We start from the raw sequence: 20653 nt of genomic DNA, 5'->3' as shown, positions 1-20653 counted from the left end.
TCAACAGCATTTACCACAGTACAGCTTCAGTTCTATTTCCTTTTTTTAGTAAGTTACAGGGTTGTTTATTAACATGTGATTTTCAAATCAGAGCTGCTTTGTAATTCCTAGTAATGTGTTTCAATGGCAGTAAAATCATATGGTAGATGTAAGGATCTCATGAAATTGAACTGAAGCTAAGATAGATGTCTTGGACTGTTGATAGGCTGCTGAATGCAAAGAATACAATTTTGTTGTTAAGTTCCCATAATTCTCTCAGTCTCTGAAATTCATGCAAGTCTGTAATTCCATTACTTTGGAGTAATTTTATGGCCAGCCCGGTCTACATATTAAGTTCCAGGACAGTCAGCACTACATAGTGGGACCCTGTCTCAAAAATAAGAAGAACCAAACAAACAAAAAATTCCTGTCATTACGTATTAATAAGCAGTGCTCTTGAAGATGTAACTGTTTTGTTTTGTGTTCTTATGTGCAACATCAGATCATCTGGGTGTTAAACACTTAGTGTAGAATGCTCTTTAAGCTCTCCTCAGAGAGACTTTCAACATAAAACTAAATAAATAAGCTGGACTTCATTTGTCTCCTAGCCAGTCATGATCAGACCTCTGCTAATTATGTCCTGTCCAGTAGTCATCACCTTTATTCCATCCAGTTTTTTATTTTTAATGAAGCTTCCATACTGTTGCAATCCTGGGATGGGTTGGGGAAGTTTCTTATTATCAGATGCAAGAAAGGAGATTCGAAATTCCATGTGTTTAGTAATGACATTTAAAGAGATTTTTAAAATATTTTTTAAAATCCAGAGATCCAGAAAAGATCAGTTGTGGTTAGATGATGTTTCTGTGATTTTTACTGTCCCTTCATACTTTATAGTTTGATGACGTTAATTTTTTTAAAATTACTTTTTACTTACTTGCATCCTTAGGAAAGAAAAGAGTAAAATATTAATATCCATTTTTATCTTTGGCCAACTCCAGATTGTGTTCAGTGTGGGGTATGAACCCATTGCTTACAGCTCAGCCTTTTCTAGCTGTACCTTTAATCAAGTTGTAAATTACTTTCCCATCTCAGGCATAAACCCATTTTTCCAAAACTCGTTAACTAGTTTTGCACCCTTACCGAATTGTAGACCACTGTGGCTTTACATTGTGTTTATGATTGCAAAAATATTATATGTGTAGCAGTGTCTAATGGTTCTTGTTCTGAGATAAAAGATACTTGTCTTCCAAGACATTTTTAAAACTGATTACATTTAACTCATCTGTCACAGAGCATTATTGCTTTTAAAAGTTAATTCCTATGTATACCTAAATGGGAAATGTCTTTATTTAAGATATCCCTTTTGGTTTTTTGTTTTTTGTTTTTGAAGGTCCTTATTCTTTAAATGGATACAGAGTGAGAGTATATAGACAAGATTCTGCCACCCAGTGGTTTACTGGCATAATTACTCATCATGATCTCTTCACCCGCACCATGATCGTTATGAATGATCAGGTAAATCATTACAGTTTTGGTGCTGGGGATCAAACTCAGGGCTTTGCACATATTAAATACACCTTCCGTGTGTTGAGTGCATGCAACCCCAGCTTCTCAGTTCTTTGGAAAAGATATTTTAATAGGTTAGTAAACACTATACCACATTTCTAATCATATAACTCTAATAAAGTGTAAATGTATATGGTGTTATATAGAAACCACATTAGGTCAGGAAGTGATGGTGATGGATTCATTTCAGTACTGACAAAAATTGGTCCCTAATTGATTAGCCTTTTTTCCCCCCAAATTTAGACTTAACTTTCTTAAACCTTCAGTTTTCCTTCTAATAATAAATATTTCCCAAGTAGTTTCTTTTATATTTTCAAAATAGATCATTCTCACGTTACATTTCATTGTTGATATTTCAACATAATTTTAAGAATTATGATGATGAATGTAAAAGGAAAAAGGTAATTTTATCTTTTGCAGTTAAAATTGGTTATGTAAGCAGGTGGTATCTTACCAATTTGAATTCCAAATTGATTTGTAAATACTTTAAGTAAAAAAATTGTACTAATGTTATGCTGGTCAGTTTATTAGAGTTAATGTTTGTTTTGTGTCATGGATTAGGTACTAGAACCACAGAATGTCGATCCTTCTATGGTTCAAATGACCTTTCTAGATGATGTCGTTCACTCTTTGTTAAAAGGTGAAAATATTGGCATTACATCACGACGCAGGTCTCGTGCCACTCATAATACCAACACTGTTCACGTATGTATGTTATTAGTAATGGAGTTTTATAAAATACTTTTCCTTACACAATTCAAAATCAAATAGTAATATAATCATTGTTGATTTATTTTTAGGGTCATTATACACGTGCTCAAGCAAATAGTCCCAGACCAGCAATGAACTCTCAAGCTGCTGTACCAAAACAGAACACACACCAGCAACAGCAACAAAGAAATATTCGTCCAAATAAGAGAAAGGGCTCAGATAGCAGTATACCTGATGAAGAGAAGATGAAGGAAGAAAAATATGATTATATATCACGAGGAGGTAGGCAACACTTTAAAAGAAAAGGATATTAAGATATCCTTTTCAAAGTATTACTTGAGAGGACGGGGTGGGGGGGGTTAAAAAATTGATTTTGAACGAGAAATAGACAAGGTCTCACTGCACATCCCTGACTGTCTTGGAACTCACTGACCAGGCTGGTGTCGGACTCAGATCTGTGCCATGAGTGCTTGTAGGGAAGGCATGTGCCGTCATGCTGCCTGAAGCCGCACTATTTTCTCATAATTAAAACTACATTAAAGTGTGCTCATTGATCATGAAAAATAAAACTCTTCTTTCTCATCTCACAGAAAACCCTAAAGGTAAAAACAAACACGTGGTGAGTAAGAGAAGGAAGCCCGAGGAGGAGGAGAAGAGAGCTAACACAAAGAGGTTTCGGACTGACAACGCTTCAGATGCTTCTGAGAGCAGTGACTCAGAAAATTCAAATAAGAGAGTAGGTGAGAATTCCTCTGAGCACACACCAGAGCTGAAAACTAAAGTCACCTCAAAGGTAAATGGAGCAGAGGGAAAAGCCCAGATTGTTGAGAAGACAGGAGGAGATACCTTAATGGACACTCAGCCTCCCTGGGATCAGGTGCAAGAAGATAAAACCCGTGAAGAAGGGGAGAAGCTCAAGTCCATGGACAGCCACATTCAAGAAAAAATGACTCTCCGTTCATCAGAGCAGGCCACAGTTGCTGACCATAATCCTAACGATTCAGTTCTTCAAGAATGCAATATGGAAAACACACACACAGTGGAATTATTACCAAAGGAAAAGTTAGTATCCAGAACACCGACACCCAAATGTGCTGTGGATATCAAAAATGACACCCATCCAGAGAGGGTGGCTCAGGAAAACTCAAATACGTTTGGCCTCCAGACACTTGAGAACATGGATCCTAATGTCAGTGATTCTAAACATTCTAATACTAAATACCTAGAAACAGCAAAGCAAGATTCTGACCAAAGCTGGGTCAGTGATATAGTGAAAGTGGATTTAACTCAATCAAGTGTTATAAATCCTTCTTCAGGAAATGATCACCGAGATGTGGATAAAGAGAGAAATCACTATGTCTCTTACATGTCTTCATTAAGTACAGTTTCTGTCACAGAGGATCAGCTACATAAGAGAAGTCCACCCCCAGAAACTGTAAAATCTAAACTAACTACTTCAGTAGATACTCAGAAGACAAAATCCAACTCTTCTCCTGAAGTTGTTAAACCCAAGATGACTCATTCTCCTGAGTCTATAAAGTCTAAGGCTCCTTACGTGAATAGTCAGGCTGTTGGTGAGAGAAGGCTGCCAAGTAAAATAGAACATGAGTTATCCAGATGTACTTTTCACCCAGTTCCTACTCGAAGTGCCCTGGAAACTACGAAGAGCCCTCTAATCATTGACAAAAACGAGCACTTCACAGTTTATAGAGATCCTGCTCTTATTGGATCAGAAACAGGAACTAATCATATTTCACCATTTTTGAGCCAGCATCATTTCCCTCTTCCTTCGTCATCCCATAGAACCTGTTTAAACCCAGGTACCCATCACCCTGCCTTAACACCAGGATCCCACTTACTAGCGGGGTCATCTAGTCAAACTCCATTACCTACCCTTAACACTCACCCTCTCACTAGTGGTCCACACCATTCTGTCCATCACCCTCATTTACTTCCCACTGTGTTACCTGGAGTGCCTACTGCCTCCTTACTTGGTGGCCACCCACGCCTAGAGAGTGCGCATGCCAGCAGCTTGAGCCATTTAGCGCTAGCACACCAGCAGCAGCAACAGTTGTTACAACACCAGTCACCTCATCTTCTCGGACAAGCCCATCCTTCTGCTTCATATAATCAGCTTGGACTTTATCCAATTATTTGGCAATATCCAAATGGAGCACATGCATACTCAGGACTTGGTCTACCTTCTTCTAAGTGGGTTCACCCAGAAAATGCAGTTAATACTGAAGCTTCATTAAGGAGGGTAAGTGACACTGTTGTTTGCCGCAGAACATTATTGATTTGTTAATTAGCCTCTATAGGTACTTTAAAACTATTACAGATATTCAGTTGGTTATCTTTGTAGATGATTATTAACCTCACCAGATTTAACTTTTTTTTCAAGACAGGGTTTCTCTGTAGCTTTGGAGCCTGTCCTGGAACTAGCTCTTGTAGACCAGGCTGGCCTTGAACCTACAGAGATCCTTCTGCGTCTGCCTCCCGAGTGCTGGGATTAAAGGCCTGTGCCATCACTGCCCAGCTAACATTTTTAGATCATAGTATCCATTAGACTTTGATTTTTTGGTATATATGTTAGTAGTGAAAGTAGAGGCTTAAAATTTATGTGTTTAAGTTTTTTTTTAATACATTAGTAAATTTTTCTTTAAATGAAATTATATTAGCCCTTGGATTATGTTCACTGGCTATTTCAAAGTATGACTTAAAGTGCCTTTTGTGCTTACAGCCATTCAAAGTTAGAGACTCCTAGTATTTGGCAAAGCTGTCAGTACGTAACATTGGAAAATGTGGTGGGTTGGGACTCACTATTTCATGCAATTTTCTTTCACCAGCAATTGGCTCTGCACTAATAGTAGTGCCACATATCAACAAGAAAGTAAAGGCATAGATAGTCCTGTTAAACTCCACATATCAACAAGAAAGTAAAGGCATAGATAGTCCTGTTAAACTCCACATATCAACAAGAAAGTAAAGGCATAGATAGTCCTGTTAAACTCCTGCCATGAAGCAACATTGGCCTTTGTGCTGCCCAACATACTCTTTAAGTATTGCCTCAGGACTGTTTTAAATACCACCTTGCTTGCGGTAAAAGCAGCATTAAATTTATCATTTTCAAGCTCTCAATTCAGTAAGTAGTGTCACGGTTTTCAATCTTTTACATTTATTTATTTATTTATCCATCTATCCATCCACTCATCCTGTGAGATGGTAAGCCATCAAGTGGAGTTCACAGGACAATTTATTGTGGCTGTTGGCTCTCTTTCTGCCATGTGACATCTGGGGATCTAACTCAAGCAGCCAGGCATGAAGGCAGGTTTCCTGCAGAGCCTCTTTGCAGCATAGGTAGCTTACTTTCAGGTTCTATGTTTTTTCTACTTTTGACACTTCATATAGGTAGATTCACTTACTATTTTTCTTCTTATCTCTCTTACTTTGTTTAATATGACCTTGAAGTTTATCCATATTGACAAATGAGACAGATAGGTATCCTTTTTATTTTATTTTATTTTTTATTTGTTTGTTTTTTTTAAGACAGGGTTTCTTTAACAGTCCTGGCTCTCCTGGAACTCACAGAGATCCACCCCCTCTGCCTCTCCAAGTGCTGAGACTAAAGGTGTGTGCCTCCACTGCACAACTATTAGATGGCCTTTTTAAAGGCACCATTCTGTTTTATTTCATGTGAACATAGGTAGGCAGACCATTCATTCATCCTGGGACCTTATCCATGCTAGTCAAGAGCTTTACCATTAAGCCTGCCACATTTTATCCATTCATTGTTAGTGGACATTTGAGTTATTTTCACTACTTAGCTTTTAAGAATAGTGCTGCCATGAAGATGGGATGTACTTAACACTTTCCATGCCATCTTCTGGGCAAGATCCAAAATATTTTGGGAGTCATATTTGGTGCTGCTTGACTTCTCGTGTATTTCAGGGTTAGTATTATGTATATGTAGCACCGCACTGGAAATGACAGTGGACGGGTTGTCGTCGTGGTGTTGGAAGTTGGTGAGAAAAGCTGTTGTAATTTTAGGTGGCAGCAATGAGGTCACCAAACTCATTGATCCCAAGTTATAATGGTTGATGATAGTGAGGGACACCAACTAAGCAGTTGTCAGTCTAATACTTTTAAAAGGTATTTCCTGTGGTTTATTCTCTGTAACGCTTTTTTAGTTTGCCTTCATATGAGCTTTAGGTTCCTTTAGTGAAATTAATAGTGACTGTTAGGTTCTGCTCCAACACTGGCACATTTAGTATTGGTAAGATTTTGATTCTAGAGTTGTGTTTCCATAATCACAAGTATGCATGTCTTGATTTTGCTTCTGAGATGATGGGGTTCTGAATCTATTTTGTATCATTGATCATGTATTCTATTAAGTCCTATTAAAATGTAGAAATTACATAATCTAATTCAAGGAAGATCACTAACCACATTTTCACTTCAGAATTTAAAGCAAGCCTGGTGATCCATGTGACCATTGCACTCACACCCCACTCTTGTGTGTGTGTCATAAATAGAGCTAGAACTGCACAAATAGGCTAGAAGAACACAGAATCCAAGAGGCAGCAGATGGGTTTGACTCTTCTTCCATAAATTCCAAACTCTGTAAAACAGATCTAAGGACTTTACAAACTGTTCATAAAACCGTAAAATTATGTAATGCTAGTCAGGTTTTTATTTATTTATGTAAAATTACAATGCAAAAATGTAAACTAAAATAACATTTTAAGCAAAAGAAAGATCTCTTAACATGTCTGTGATTAGGTGATGAGACAGTATAAGCCGAAGCCGCTAGGTCAGGAGATAACTTTACTTCATAAGGCAGAAGCTCCCATCACTGTCACAATACTGTGACTCCAGACTTCTGAGTCTTGTATAATTACGGCCTTCTCTGTCATTTTATATTTAGTGTTCTGTCTGTTCATCATTGTCCATTATTTTCCTGTGAGATTTAGAGCTATAGCTTACCATTAAGCTATCTTCATGATACATGCTGTCCTTATGTTATTGTTGTGAGTTAAAAGATTGATTCCTTTTAGTCAAAATAACGATGGTTTGGATTTTCCTGGTATATGACTCACCCTGATGACAGATTTACAAAGTTATATTGAGTCACAGTATAGAAAACAGCTTTTAAACATGTAATCAGATGTGTGGGATATAACGTGTATGTTGCTGTCACCGTATAAACACCAACTTACCAGAAGGCAACATACTGTCATGGAAGACTGTGTTATGCTTCCACATCTTCAACTATAGTGGACTAACGGTATCAAGCTTATAGAATACAGTGGAACACATTTAGGCCTTAAATGTAATGATCTGGGAGTTGTACAGAAACTCTTACATAGTTTTTATTCTTTGGAAAAATTGACAGACAAACTTGATTATAATTTCTGCTTCTAGTAGAATAATGTTTTAGGGCTAACATTCTGGTTTTTCTGTGAACAGCAAATTCTTCTGTTGTTGGGATTATAGGAAGTCAATATTAGGTCTGTGAACATCATTTACAGTCAACTGATGGTAGTTTTAATATCTGCTTTTCGTGAAGAAATATTTCTAGATGTTACTAGTTTAATGCTATTTGGTTTTCAACAGAATATGAAAAGTTTGTATGCTTAATGTTGGCTAAAGAATTGAGTATTTCTCACCAGATTCCTTTTCAAAAATGTCAGGCTTCACATGAAAATGTAGCGGTCAGAAGTTCTATGAAACTGAGTACTGGGTTTAAGTACATGACACCATGCTCAGCACAAGAACTTAGCTTTTTTTTTTTAATAACTAAAATCTAGGCCTTTTGTTTTTGTTTTTTAATAGAATTCTCCCAGTCCTTGGTTACATCAACCTACTCCTGTGACCTCAACAGATGGTATTGGATTACTTAGTCACATTCCTGTCAGACCTTCTAGTGCAGAGCCTCATCGACCTCATAAAATGACAGTGCATTCCAGTTCACCAGTGGCAAAAGCCTTAGTAGATCACCACAAAGAGTAAGTTTACCAGTGTTTAAAACTTAACAAAATGGTTTTGACTGTCATGAGTTTTCTTAATTCACTTATTTAGTTTATTTAAAATTGGTGTCAAAACTAGACTTTGAAGAGATAATTTTCATTTTGTTTTGGCTTGTTGAATCAGTTTACCATCAAACTCATGCAATCCTCCTGCCTCAGCCTTCCAGGTAGTCTACTATATGGGGCTGTGTTCTTTTCATACTGGTCTACCTTCCAGTTTTAAAGAATGAAAAAAGCTGTTTGCTTTCATAATAAAATAACATTTGATTAAAAACCTTGTGCCTTGTATGAAAAGGTGATTATAGAAATCTTTTCTGTATTTTCTTTGTAGAGAATTGGAGAGGAAAGCTTTCATGGAACCATTACGGTGTAATGCATCCACATCAGTGAAAAGTGACCTGGATCTTAATAGGTCACAGGGAGGAAAGGATTGTCACTTGCATAGGCATTTTGTGGGTCCGAGGCCACCTCAGGAGACTGGAGAGAGACTGAACAAATACAAGGAGGAACATCGTCGGATTCTTCAAGAGAGTATTGATGTTGCCCCTTTTACAACCAAAATCAAGGGGCCTGAGGTTGAAAGAGAGAATTACTCCAGGGTAGCACCATCATCTTCTAGTCCTAAAAGCCATGCCATCAAACAAGATAAAGATGTGGAACGCTCAGTATCAGAGCTTTATAAGATGAAGCACTCAGTGCCTCAGAGTTTGCCCCAAAGTAACTATTTCACTACATTATCTAATAGTGTGGTCAATGAGCCACCAAGGTCCTACCCGTCCAAAGAAGTTTCAAATATTTACACTGAAAAACAGAATAACCTTTCTGCAGCAGCCAATCCACAGTCTCTTTCATTTATACCATCTCTTTCAAAGCCTCCACCTTTGATTAAACACCAACCAGAAAGTGAAACTTTAGTAAGCAAGATACCAGACCATCTTCCCCATCAGATTGCATCTCACTCAGTGACAACATTCAGAAGTGACTGTAGAAGTCCCACCCATTTGACTGTCTCTTCTACAAATGCACTGCGCAGTATGCCTGCTTTGCACAGGGCACCAGTGTTCCACCCACCAATCCATCACAGTTTGGAAAGAAAGGAAAGTAGCTACAGTAGCCTTTCCCCTCCAACTCTGACCCCAGTGATGCCGGTAAACGCTGGCACCAAAGTTCAAGAATCCCAGAAGCCTCCAACTCTAATTCCTGAGCCAAAAGACTCCCAAGCAAATTTTAAGAGTTCTTCTGATCAGAATTTAACAGAAATGTGGAAGTCTAACAACAACCTCAGCAAGGAGAAGGCTGAGTGGCCTGTGGAAAAAAGCAGTGGAAAGTCACAGGCTGCCGTGGCATCTGTCATTGTCCGTCCACCATCTAGTACAAAAGTTGATAGTGTTCCATCAATACCATTAGCCTCCAAAGATAGAGTTTGTGAAAGATCTTCATCTGGGGCAAGTAAAACAGATTACCTCAAGCCAGAATCCGGAGAGACTGGAAGAGTCATTCTGCCAAATGTGAATTTAGAAAATGCTCATGTGAAATCTGAAAAAAATGTTGAGGCTGTCTCCCAGGGCAGTGTTCCTATTACAGCAGTCATGTCTGCTGTAAATGTGGTCTGTAATACCAAAACAGATGTATTCACATCTGCTGCCACTACCACCAGTGTTTCCAGCTTGGGTGGTTCAGAAACAGTTTATTCTTTATCAAATACCATTTTGGCCTCTACATCCTTAGAATGTACTTCTTCAAAAAGTGTTACTCAAGCAGTGGCCCAAACAAAGGAATGCAAAGTCAGCACCCCGGGGCCAGTCACTGTGGCCTGTAGTAAGACAGGGAGTGGTAGTGGTGGTCAGCCTAGCTCTGGCTTCTCGGGCACAACTGATTTTATTCACTTAAAAAAGCACAAGGCAGCATTGGCTGCAGCTCAGTATAAAAATAGTAATGTCAGTGAGGCTGAACTTAATACTGTGAGAAATCAGACAGCAGCAGCCTCTTTTCCCCTGGATAGCACCATGATTTGTGGTGCAAGTAACAAAGCAATCTCTGTAGGAAATGGGCCAGCAGCCCAGACCAGTCAGCCCAACTACCACACTAAACTGAAGAAGGCCTGGCTCACCAGACATTCAGAAGAAGATAAAAATACTAACAAAATGGAAAGTTCAGGGAATTCTGTATCAGAAATTATTAAGCCATGTTCTGTCAATTTAATAGCTTCTACATCTAATGATATACAAAATAGTGTAGATAGCAGAGTCACAGGAGATAAGTATGGAAGAGATGATAAAGCCAGCAGGAGAAAAGCCAAAAGAACTTATGAATCTGGCTCTGAAAGTGGAGACTCAGATGAAAGTGAGAGCAAGTCGGAGCAAAGGACTAAACGGCAGCCTAAGCCAACTTATAAAAAGAAGCAGAACGATCTGCAGAGAAGGAAAGGCGAGATTGAAGAAGACTTGAAACCGAATGGCGTTCTCAGCAGGAGTGCCAAGGAGAAAAGTAAGCTGAAGTTGCAGAGCAGTAATAGTGGTGAGTAATTGTTTGTTTATCACAGTTAAAATGGGCTTGCAGTAATGATGCTGCTCCTAGGTCTTGTTTTTTAAACTTCATTTCTGCGTTTCCTATGTGTCCTGCAGAAGGAAAGAGAGAAGACTCAGATCTCCATTCCCTCTCTCTCTCTCTCTCTCTCTCTCTCTCTCTCTCTCTCTCTTTCTCTTTTTTTTTTTTTTTTTTTTTTTGGGTTTTTCAAGATGGTTTCTCTGTGGCTTTGGAGCCTGTCCTGGAACTAGCTCTTGTAGACCAGGCTGGTCTCAGCTCACAGAGATCCGCCTGCCTCTGCCTCCCGAGTGCTGGGATTAAAGGCGTGCGCCACCATCATTTTTAAGATGATGTTTTTCATGGCAGTTGTCATAGGTGATGCATGCAATCCAATGTGTAATTTAGGAATTGCTCATAATGTTTGAGTTTTCTCAGACATGTTAAACTATATCTTTGATTATTACACTACAAAAATATACTTCTGATAATAAACTGCTTAGCTGTGGCATAATTTAGTTAGAAAATAATTCATACTTAGCCTGTGCACACAGTACTTAGTAGTAGTGTGAATGTGGAAATTCCCATTGGTAACAGTGGGTGAAGTTAAAAATAAGCACTTCCACAATAAATAATATTTATAATAATATGTAATAATAATAATCCACAATGAATTTGCCAGAATTTTGGTTTCCTTTGTGGCTGCAGCTGGACAAAGTAAAGAATGATTACCGGCAATTGTCATTATAAAATGTTTCTTTATGTCTTTTGTTTCCTCATTTTGCTTATTTATTTGTAGATTTGTTTCATAATGCAGAAAGCACTTAACAGTTTCACTCTGTCTGTGTAATCAATCCCATATACAAAGCATTTGTGACAGTGTGGATCCGCAAGCAGTACTCCCATAATTGCTTGGGTGCTTGAAGCCCCCCTCCCCCATTTGTGTCTGAATTCAGAGTGAAGTTTTCTCACATGACTGTGTGGAACCAAAGGCAAAGTGAAGTAGAGAGAAACGTAAGGATAGAATCATAGAAAAGAACAAGCTCGACTAGATCCTACAGTGCAAGTACAGTCAGAAGGCAGAGAAGGACTGGCAATAAAGGACACCTGCATTGATTTGAATATCAGATTATAATGTTTCCTTTTCTTTCTCCTGTTTCTCCTTATTCCCTAAGACTAGTTCACAGGAAGCTTAGTGGCCAGCAGTTGTTTTAATCCATGTATTTCGAGTTGGGCATTTAGATTTTTTTAAGCTTCAAGAAAATAGCTTTAAACAATTGAAAATGCTTTTGAAGTTAAATTCATAAAATTATTTTTTAGGGGGCTGGAGAGATGGCTCAGTGGTTAAGAGCACTGCCTGCTCTTCCAAAGGTTCTGAGTTCAATTCCTGGCAACCACATGGTGGCTCACAACCATCTGTAAAGAGGTCTGGCGCCCTCTTCTAGCCTACAGGCATACATGCAGACAGAATATTGTACACATAATAAATAAATTTTTTAAAAAAATAAAATTTTTTAATGTTTTGTTTATTCTTTTTATATCAATACTAAGTATGTATGCTTCCAAGTGATGCTCTCAGATAGTGAACCAGTGTTCAGTACCCCAGGTTATAATGCTTAGTAAGTCTCCTAATTTGCTGACAAATATTTAGTTTCAGACCAGGTACTTTAAATCCCATTTGTTTGAGAGTTATGTTGATTCTGACTATTATTAGTTTATTAATTAAAGGTAGGGTTAGTTTGCATCTGACCCATCCAGAAAAATGGCTTAGCATAGGATATTTTCACAAGTCAAAGAATTTTAAAATCTGGATATATACTTCTTTGATGAAATTTGGCTTTTTTCTCCTCATCATTTAATGGAATTGTTTTTAGTCATGATCAGCTTAAAGAACGAGTTAGACTTGCATGTTAGAGAATTTCACATGATTGTTATAATATCATACATTATACTTACAATTATAACTAATTATAATTAACTTGATTACAGTTTTAAGTTTTATAACTAATAATATATTTTAAATACCCATACAAATAAATCTTAGTACATTCTGTAGGCAGCTACCATTGCTTTACTTTAGTGTTTTGGCATACATCTGCCTTTCATTTTAATTGAAAATTGACTGCCTTTCCCAAATAATATTTACTTTATGTGCTAAAATTGTCAATAAATTTGAGTACATTTACAATATACTTATTGATGTATCTAAATGTGACTCACATACAATCTGAATTAATTTTTGTATCCAAAAATACATTTATAGTGTTGGCATTTGAGAACTCAATGGTTAGCATGTATTTATTTGTCTCTGATTTTCTTCCTCCCCAGTTTTCTTCAGTAGACAGGTGTCTGAATTTAATAAAACCCTAGGTCTTCAAGGTTCTGACTGTTAGACAGATTATCAAGACATTTAGAGTTAAAGGATGATGCCGTATTTTAAGCAAATGCTACTGTTAAGTTCCTAAAAGAAGTTCAGTATTGTCTTGTTTGGCTTAGCATAGAAGAATTATAGTAGCAAAAGCCTTTATACTTTATTCATTTTTTTAATTAAAAGGTACCTGTTTTAGTATCACATAATTAAGAACTGCTTTCAAGTGTCTTTTTAAAAAATCATGGTCCTGTTTAAATTTTTACAATGAATGTTAACGGGGTTTCACATCCTAAACTCTTCCATCATCTAGAGTTAAAGTATATTAAGGATGTTGTAGACTTGAGCAGTTGTCCATCAGGTAACTGAAATTGAGTGTAATTAACTAGGATTTAATCCCAAAGAGTATTTCTTTTTGTAAAACATAACCCTGCTAATAATTTCCTTCTAATGTTACAGCTGGTATTCCTCGTTCAGTGCTGAAAGACTGGCGAAAAGTCAAAAAGCTGAAGCAAACTGGAGAATCCTTTTTGCAAGATGACTCTTGCTGTGAGATAGGGCCCAATTTACAAAAGTGCCGAGAATGTAGACTTATTCGTAGTAAAAAAGGAGAAGAATCAACTCACTCACCAGTATTTTGTAGATTTTACTACTTTAGAAGGTAAGTCAAAATACAGGAAGTGGCAAGGTAAGGGTATTGGAAATTGTGCTGGGATTTCAAGAGCCCCTTTCTGGATCTGGGAGTGTGTCTTAGTTTGTGACCAGTGTGAACAGTGCTAATCATGCTGCACTGGTACGCTGCTCAGTCGCTGTGTTCCTGTATCGTCCTTCTGGAAGATGAATTCTTCCTTAATCACAAATATTAGTGTTTTTTTTTTTCTAAAAATGGCAAGAAAATATCCAGTTCTTGACTTTAAAAATTTCTTTAAAACGTATTTGCTTTTGCCAAAATAGTTTAACATACTACTTTAAGTAAACATTGTTGTCTGTAAATGCAGATAAAAACTGTCTTGGCTATGAAAACATGTCATTGTCTTCTTATATAGGAGTGCTCATAACTTTTGTTAAATATACACTTACATATTATAGCTAATGTGCCTGGAGGTGTGGCACATGCCTTTAATCCCAGCACTTGGGAGAGAGGCAGGCAGATCTCTGAGTTCGAGGCCAGCCTGGGCTACAGAGTGAGTTCCAGGACAGGCTCCAAAGCTACACAGAGAAAGCCTGGCTCTAAAAACAAAGACCAAAACAAAACATATTATAGCTAATGTATACTGTCATAGTTCACAAGTTTGATAGTAGAATATAAAAATCATTATAGATTAATTTATTAGTTTAATATAAATATTGCTAAGTACTTTAAATGTAAAACCTCATTCATAAACTTGATTAAAAAACAGAGATCTAGGTAATTCCACCAGTGAAAACTCCCATTCTAAAATCTGTTGTTCTTGTTCTTGAATATCGTCTTTGGTCCTCGGTGCCTCTGTGAAGTTTATAACCTGTCAAGGATTACAGCAAAGCTGTTTAATTTGAAAATGTGTGGATACTTAACGAACGTTAAAGAGATAAGGTAGTTAGTTGCACGTAGTCCTTACTGTAGCTCCACAGATGTATCAGAAGCAGTCTGATCTCTGTGGGTTTCAGTTCAACCTGGGCTATGTAGAGAGACCTTATCTCAAAAAAAAAATGCATTCTTTTTTTTTTTCCTTCTTTCCACTTTAGTTCGGAGTCTGTGGCCAGCAGTCCCTAAAGGCAAGGCAGACTAGGAAGATGTTACAGTTACAGAGAGTGGTGCTCAAACAAGTGTGGAAGAAATTGCAGTGGTGTCAAGGGAGTAGTTTTGAGGAAGATAAGAAAGCCTTGGATTTGACAAAAAGAAATGTTCTGATAAAGACAAAGCTGGTTGACGATAATTCAAATAACCTAAAATCAGTGATGCTTATCAGAGAAAAGGAATAAGGGTTTAGAAGTTTAAGGCTTATCTCAAAAACTAAACATCTCACTAAAGTAAAAAGCTGTATATGATGATAAACTAAAAATTCCAAGATGATTACAGACATTTTTAACTTTCTCAATTTTAGACTAAGAAAGGATAGTTGAAAAATCACACATCAGGCAGGCATGGTGGTATATGCTTATAATTCCAGAACTCAGGAAGCTTTCACAGGAAAATTGGTGCTGCTTCAAGGCCAGGCTGGGTTGCAATGTGTATCATTGCGTGGGTGTGAAAAAGAAAGCAAAAAATAACAATACTGCTTTGATAACATTGGGCAGACATATTGACTCTCTTACTCATATACTGCTTGGACAGTGTTCCCAATAGTTAACAGCTGACTGTAGTTACCTAATAATAAATGGTTGGTGTTGCCCTATTGAAAGTTGGAAATCAGGCCATTGTGCCTGCTGGGTAATTGCTGTACCAGTGAGCTTTAGATTCCCTAACTTTCATCTCTTGAAATAATGTAAGGTCAGTTCTGCTTACCATGCCACTAAATAGTGCCCGAGGCTTGTAATTGATTAATAACTTACGTACTTGTGAGAAACCATTCTATTTCATGGTTTTAAATCATAACATTTATAATGTAGAAACATAAAAGTTCTAATCTTAGTATCTAATGGTTTTATGTTTTATTGTTTCAGATTGTCATTTAGTAAAAATGGAGTGGTCAGGATAGATGGTTTCTCTTCTCCTGACCAATATGATGAGGAAGCCATGAGTTTGTGGACACATGAAAATTATGAAGATGATGAAATAGATGTTGAAACCTCTAAATATATCTTGGATATAATAGGTGATAAGTTCTGTCAGTTAGTAACATCTGAGAAAACAGCTTTGTCCTGGGTGAAAAAGGATGGTAAGGAAGTTAATATAACATACACTCTACAGATTTCCTTTAAAGAATTCTCTCTGTATTGTGCTTAATCTATAAATCCCATCTTACCTAATTTTATTGGTATTTGGGCTGTGATAATGCCACCTTTTACATACTTGAGATACAGATAATTCCCTTTTGAAATTGAACGGATTATTCATGAAATCACAATGTTTTTATAACTGCTACAACATGGACTAGTATGACAATTTTTTTTAATTTATTTATTTATTTGTTATGTATACAATATTCTGTCTGTGTGTATGCCTGAAGGCCAGAAGAGGGCACCAGACCTCATTACAGATGGTTGTGAGACACCATGTGGTTGCTGGGAATTGAACTCAGAACCTTTGGAAGAGCAGGCAGTGCTCTTAACCACTGAGCCATCTCTCCAGCTGAGCCATCTCTCCAGCCCCGACAATGTTTTTACATGAAAAGTTGTACAGTATCGTCTTTTTGTATACATGATCAGCTTTTTATATTTGAATCTCCACTTCTTGTTTAACTATAACTTTTTGCAGATGTCTTTAAATATCAGACCTGTAAACAGAAAAGTTAAACTACTTGTTTACAAATTAATTCCATGGATTCTGTTCACTTGAACGTAAAGCACTTGGCATCAGTGAGCACTAGTGTGGCATATGCTCTCAGTGTACACTTTTCCCTCTATCTTTTTTCCCCTAAAATCAGTGGATTGTTTGCAAAAGTACATCTGACAGTAATTAGAAACATTGTATTTTTGTGTCATAACTGAAAAGAGGGCTATGAGTGCTTACTATCCAATGGTTAAGGCCACAGATCCCACCAGCCATGCAGTACTACACACGTGGTAGTAACCCTGTTTTGGGTATAAGCCAGCCATTTAAATATTTACTTAGGATTCTTTCTGGGTCTTCTAAAGAAGTGTGCTCATTTTCAGGATCCCTGCTTTTGAGTATAATCCTCATACTCATTAAGTGGAAGCAGGAGGACAGTTGGTTTGTGGCTGTCCTAGAATAGAGAAACAAGGATCTACTCTGTTTTTACATGAAGATAGCCATAGACATTATTGATTTATTGTCGCATCTTTATTTTTGTTGTATTTTATACAAAAGTGTACTAGACAATATGCTTGCCTTTAACTGCTGCTTTCTCCCTATTTCAGCCAAAATTGCCTGGAAAAGAGCAGTGCGAGGTGTCCGGGAGATGTGTGACGCGTGTGAAGCCACACTGTTTAATGTCCACTGGGTCTGCCGCAAGTGTGGGTTCGTGGCTTGCTTGGATTGTTACAAGGCCAAGGAAAGGAAGAGTTCTAGAGGTTGGCACATAGCTTAATGGGATTAAGTGGAGATACTCTATAACTCCTGTCCTTCCTTAGTTGTGGGTTTGTTGCATTGTGGGTAGTCACAACATTTGGGTAATGAAGAGGAAATGCCTCGCTTTGGTAGTGTCTGCATTTGGATTGAAGCTTCCTGTCTTCATCTTTTACCCTCTGGGAAGAGCCATTATGAGGAAGAATTTCTTAAGTCAATAAGTTCAAGTGTAGCCTTAAACTCAGAGATCCACCTGCCTGAGTGCTGGGATTAAAAGTGTGTGCCATATATTCAGCTACCCCATAAATCTTTCTAGAACAGACTTTGAAACTGTTGTCCATAATTTTTAGACACAAAATGGTATTAGTATTTCACTTACTAATGTAGTTGAAGATACAGTTTTAAAAAGAAATTACTAAATGTATCAAGGCTTGCCACAGGCCTTTTATGTAACTATTGATAGTATACTTGCATAACATGTACAAGACTGAGGGTTCAGTCTCCACCACTAAAAAAAAAAAAGAATACTATTGCACATGAAACTGAGGCAAGATTGACTCATGTTCAAGTTCAGTCCAGGGTCTATAATAAGACCCTGTTTATCATTATATATTTTTCAAAAAGAGAACAACGGTGTGCTGTAAGACTGTTTAGGAAGTAGCTATTCAGTCATGGTATCCATTAGTTAGTTATAGGCAAAGTTAGGATGAAGTGTAGAGATTAGAAACTGTCGAAGGGATAAATGCTGTGTCATTCCAGTGTTCTAGGCTTGGTTATTAGGAAGAACCATGGCTTAGCATCAGTGTCTTTTCCTGTTGGTAGAATTGCCTGACTTTCTCAACCTTTTTCTTTTTTTTAAATATTTATTTATTTATTATGTATACAATATTCTGTCTGTGTGTATGCCTGAAGGCCAGAAGAGGGCGCCAGACCTCTTTACAGATGGTTGTGAGCCACCATGTGGTTGCTGGGAATTGAACTCAGGACCTTTTGGAAGAGCAGGCAATGCTCTTAACCACTGAGCCATCTCTCCAGCCCCTCAACCTTTTTCTTATATGTTGTTTACTACCAATAAGACCTAAGTATGTATAGGCATTTTAGAAAATTTTGAACTGTATTTTCCTGGGCTATGAGAATAAAAGTGAATAAAATGTTACAACCATGTTAAGAATTACACCTTGGCATTTAAATAGCTTCTTTGGATCTGGTGGTGTAGCTTAGAGGTAGGGCACATGTTCTTTTTGTCCAGTTCATGGGACTTTTGTTTCTCCTTTGTCAGATTTTAAAGGCTTATTTTATATTGTTATAGTGTATGCTCCATAACAGTTCCCCCCCCCCCCCCCCCCCCGCTTTTAAACATGGTGGAATGTTTATAATAAATAGGATTGCTGTTAGCTTCCATTTTACTGTCTAGTTGGGCGCTATAAAACTTGTTAGAGACCCTATTAGTCTTTCAAGTATATAACCTGTGCCCTGAGTACAAGTCCTTGTATATTGTTTGACTTTTCCATTAAAAGCTTTTTTAAAACTCAGAGAGGGTAGGTTCAATATGTACTGTTACATAATGTGAATCAACTTAAGTAACAGTAATGTAAACACCAGCTATAGGTTCCCTTTCAGGCCTTGTGAAGGAATGCTTCTGGAGTCTATTTACTAAAAATTAATCTCATTTTTTTTAATCTAGGATTTTAATGAAGCAGTTCTAGGATTTATGCTGAATTGCTTGAGCTTTATGGTTTTTTTTTTTTTGAATTTTTGTTTCATTTTGTTTTGAAGCTCTTAAGATCCACACTGTAAGTAGTTGCCTGTGTCGGTAAATTCCTAAAGCTCTCTGAGGCATGTGTAATGTCCATGCTATACCTCACATTGCAGCTCAATGTAGGAAGCCTGTTTTGAGATCAGTAATAGCAATTAATACTGGCTTTATAGAGTGTTGATCTTTTTTGTTTGTTTGTTTTGCTTGCGTGTTGGTAGTTATTTCATCCATAGCCCTGTACATATTAGATAAGGGCTCATCCCAAGACTCATATCAGTGTTTATTGAACAGTAGCAAAATAAGGTAGCAGTGTCCTTAAACTTGTATCAGTATAAGTAGTCTAGAATAATCTCTTATGCATAGAAAATAACTAAGAGTCAAAAGAAGAGCAACTACAGTTTGGAATCAGAAATTAGAAGTGACCTCTATATTAACAATAGCAAAGAATAGTCATTTTAGAAAGTGTTACTACACACAACTATGTCAATTGGTACTTTTATCAAGATTCATCAGGTGGTTAAGTATCTTTTCTGACTTATTTAAAAATAGAATAAAGCAAAATAGAAGACTGCCACTGCAATTTTATGTAACTCTAAAACCACTTTTATACTTAAAAAGGAATTTCCTTGAAAACAAGGTATCTTATCTTACAGATAAAGAGTTGTATGCCTGGATGAAGTGTGTGAAAGGACAACCTCACGATCATAAACATTTAATGCCAACTCAAATCATACCTGGTTCTGGTAAGTCTAGATGTGTTTTACTTTGTATTATAGGTCCTGAGTGCTCTAGATACAGGAAGAGCATCTCCAGTTGTGTCTACTGGCCAAAGTGATGAGTACCTGGAAGCTCAGCATTTCAGAGGCTGTGGTTGTCATGTGTTTGAGGGCAACCTTGGTTATGCACACAACAGGTCAACCCCCAACCCACCCACCCCAAAAGCAAATATTTTTTTGGAAAAGTATGTCTTAACTAATTGAACTGTCTTCAAAATTATAGCAACTCTTATATTTAATAAAGACAGGAAAAGTTCTTTCTTAGACTCAGAATAGAAAACCACACAGAAACAATTCCAAAGTTTGGATATAGTGAAGCTTCCTACAAGTTTTGAGCATACCGATACCTTAATAGTGAGACTATAAGAAATTAATACAAATTTGGGTGGTGGTAGTTTTGTGCTATTTGGAAGCGTATTACTGAATAATAGATACTTGTGAGAAATCACAAGTACTCTGCTGTTCCAGGTCCTCGAGCATACTAAAGAAAGTGGTATTCTTTACTAACTGCTGTTCTGTTTTACAGTGTTGACAGATCTTCTTGATGCCATGCATGTACTTAGGGAAAAATATGGCATTAAATCCCATTGTCACTGTACTAACAAACAGAACATACAAGTTGGAAATTTTCCTACAATAAATGGTGTGTCTCAAGTAAGTACAAAAGTATTCATATACAGCCTATAGTTAAATGACACAGCTTTCGGTGTTTGGAACTCAGTTAAATGACCCAGCATGGCAGAATTGCTTTGAATTCAAGGCTAGCTGTAACTGCACAAA

The 20653-nt window shown here is 37.2% G+C and overlaps 1 protein-coding gene across 5 annotated transcripts in view; it reads left to right on the top strand.

Annotated features, from left to right (window-relative positions):
* Positions 1–20653, top strand: part of Jmjd1c (jumonji domain containing 1C) — a 165386-nt gene that overhangs the window by 125286 nt on the left and 19447 nt on the right. For 2 of the 5 annotated variants that reach the window (XM_050142644.1, XM_050142637.1), the window contains 11 exons: positions 1370–1494; positions 2107–2250; positions 2346–2538; positions 2847–4516; positions 8089–8261; positions 8614–10799; positions 13633–13834; positions 15817–16031; positions 17194–17346; positions 19751–19840; positions 20400–20527. In XM_050142644.1, coding sequence (XP_049998601.1) covers positions 1370–1494; positions 2107–2250; positions 2346–2538; positions 2847–4516; positions 8089–8261; positions 8614–10799; positions 13633–13834; positions 15817–16031; positions 17194–17346; positions 19751–19840; positions 20400–20527 — 5279 coding nt within the window. Of the gene's footprint in view, positions 1–1369; positions 1495–2106; positions 2255–2345; positions 2539–2846; positions 4517–8088; positions 8262–8613; positions 10800–13632; positions 13835–15816; positions 16032–17193; positions 17347–19750; positions 19841–20399; positions 20528–20653 lie in introns of those variants that run through there. The other 3 variants (XM_050142667.1, XM_050142660.1, XM_050142652.1) reach the window with 3 other exon arrangements.

Source organism: Alexandromys fortis, unplaced genomic scaffold (genome assembly GCF_014885135.2).
Source record: "Alexandromys fortis isolate MF-2015 unplaced genomic scaffold, M_Fortis_MF-2015_v1.1 scaffold_9, whole genome shotgun sequence".
Classification (NCBI taxonomy): Eukaryota; Metazoa; Chordata; class Mammalia; order Rodentia; family Cricetidae; genus Alexandromys; species Alexandromys fortis.
This window is presented reverse-complemented; position numbering and strand designations above follow the sequence as displayed.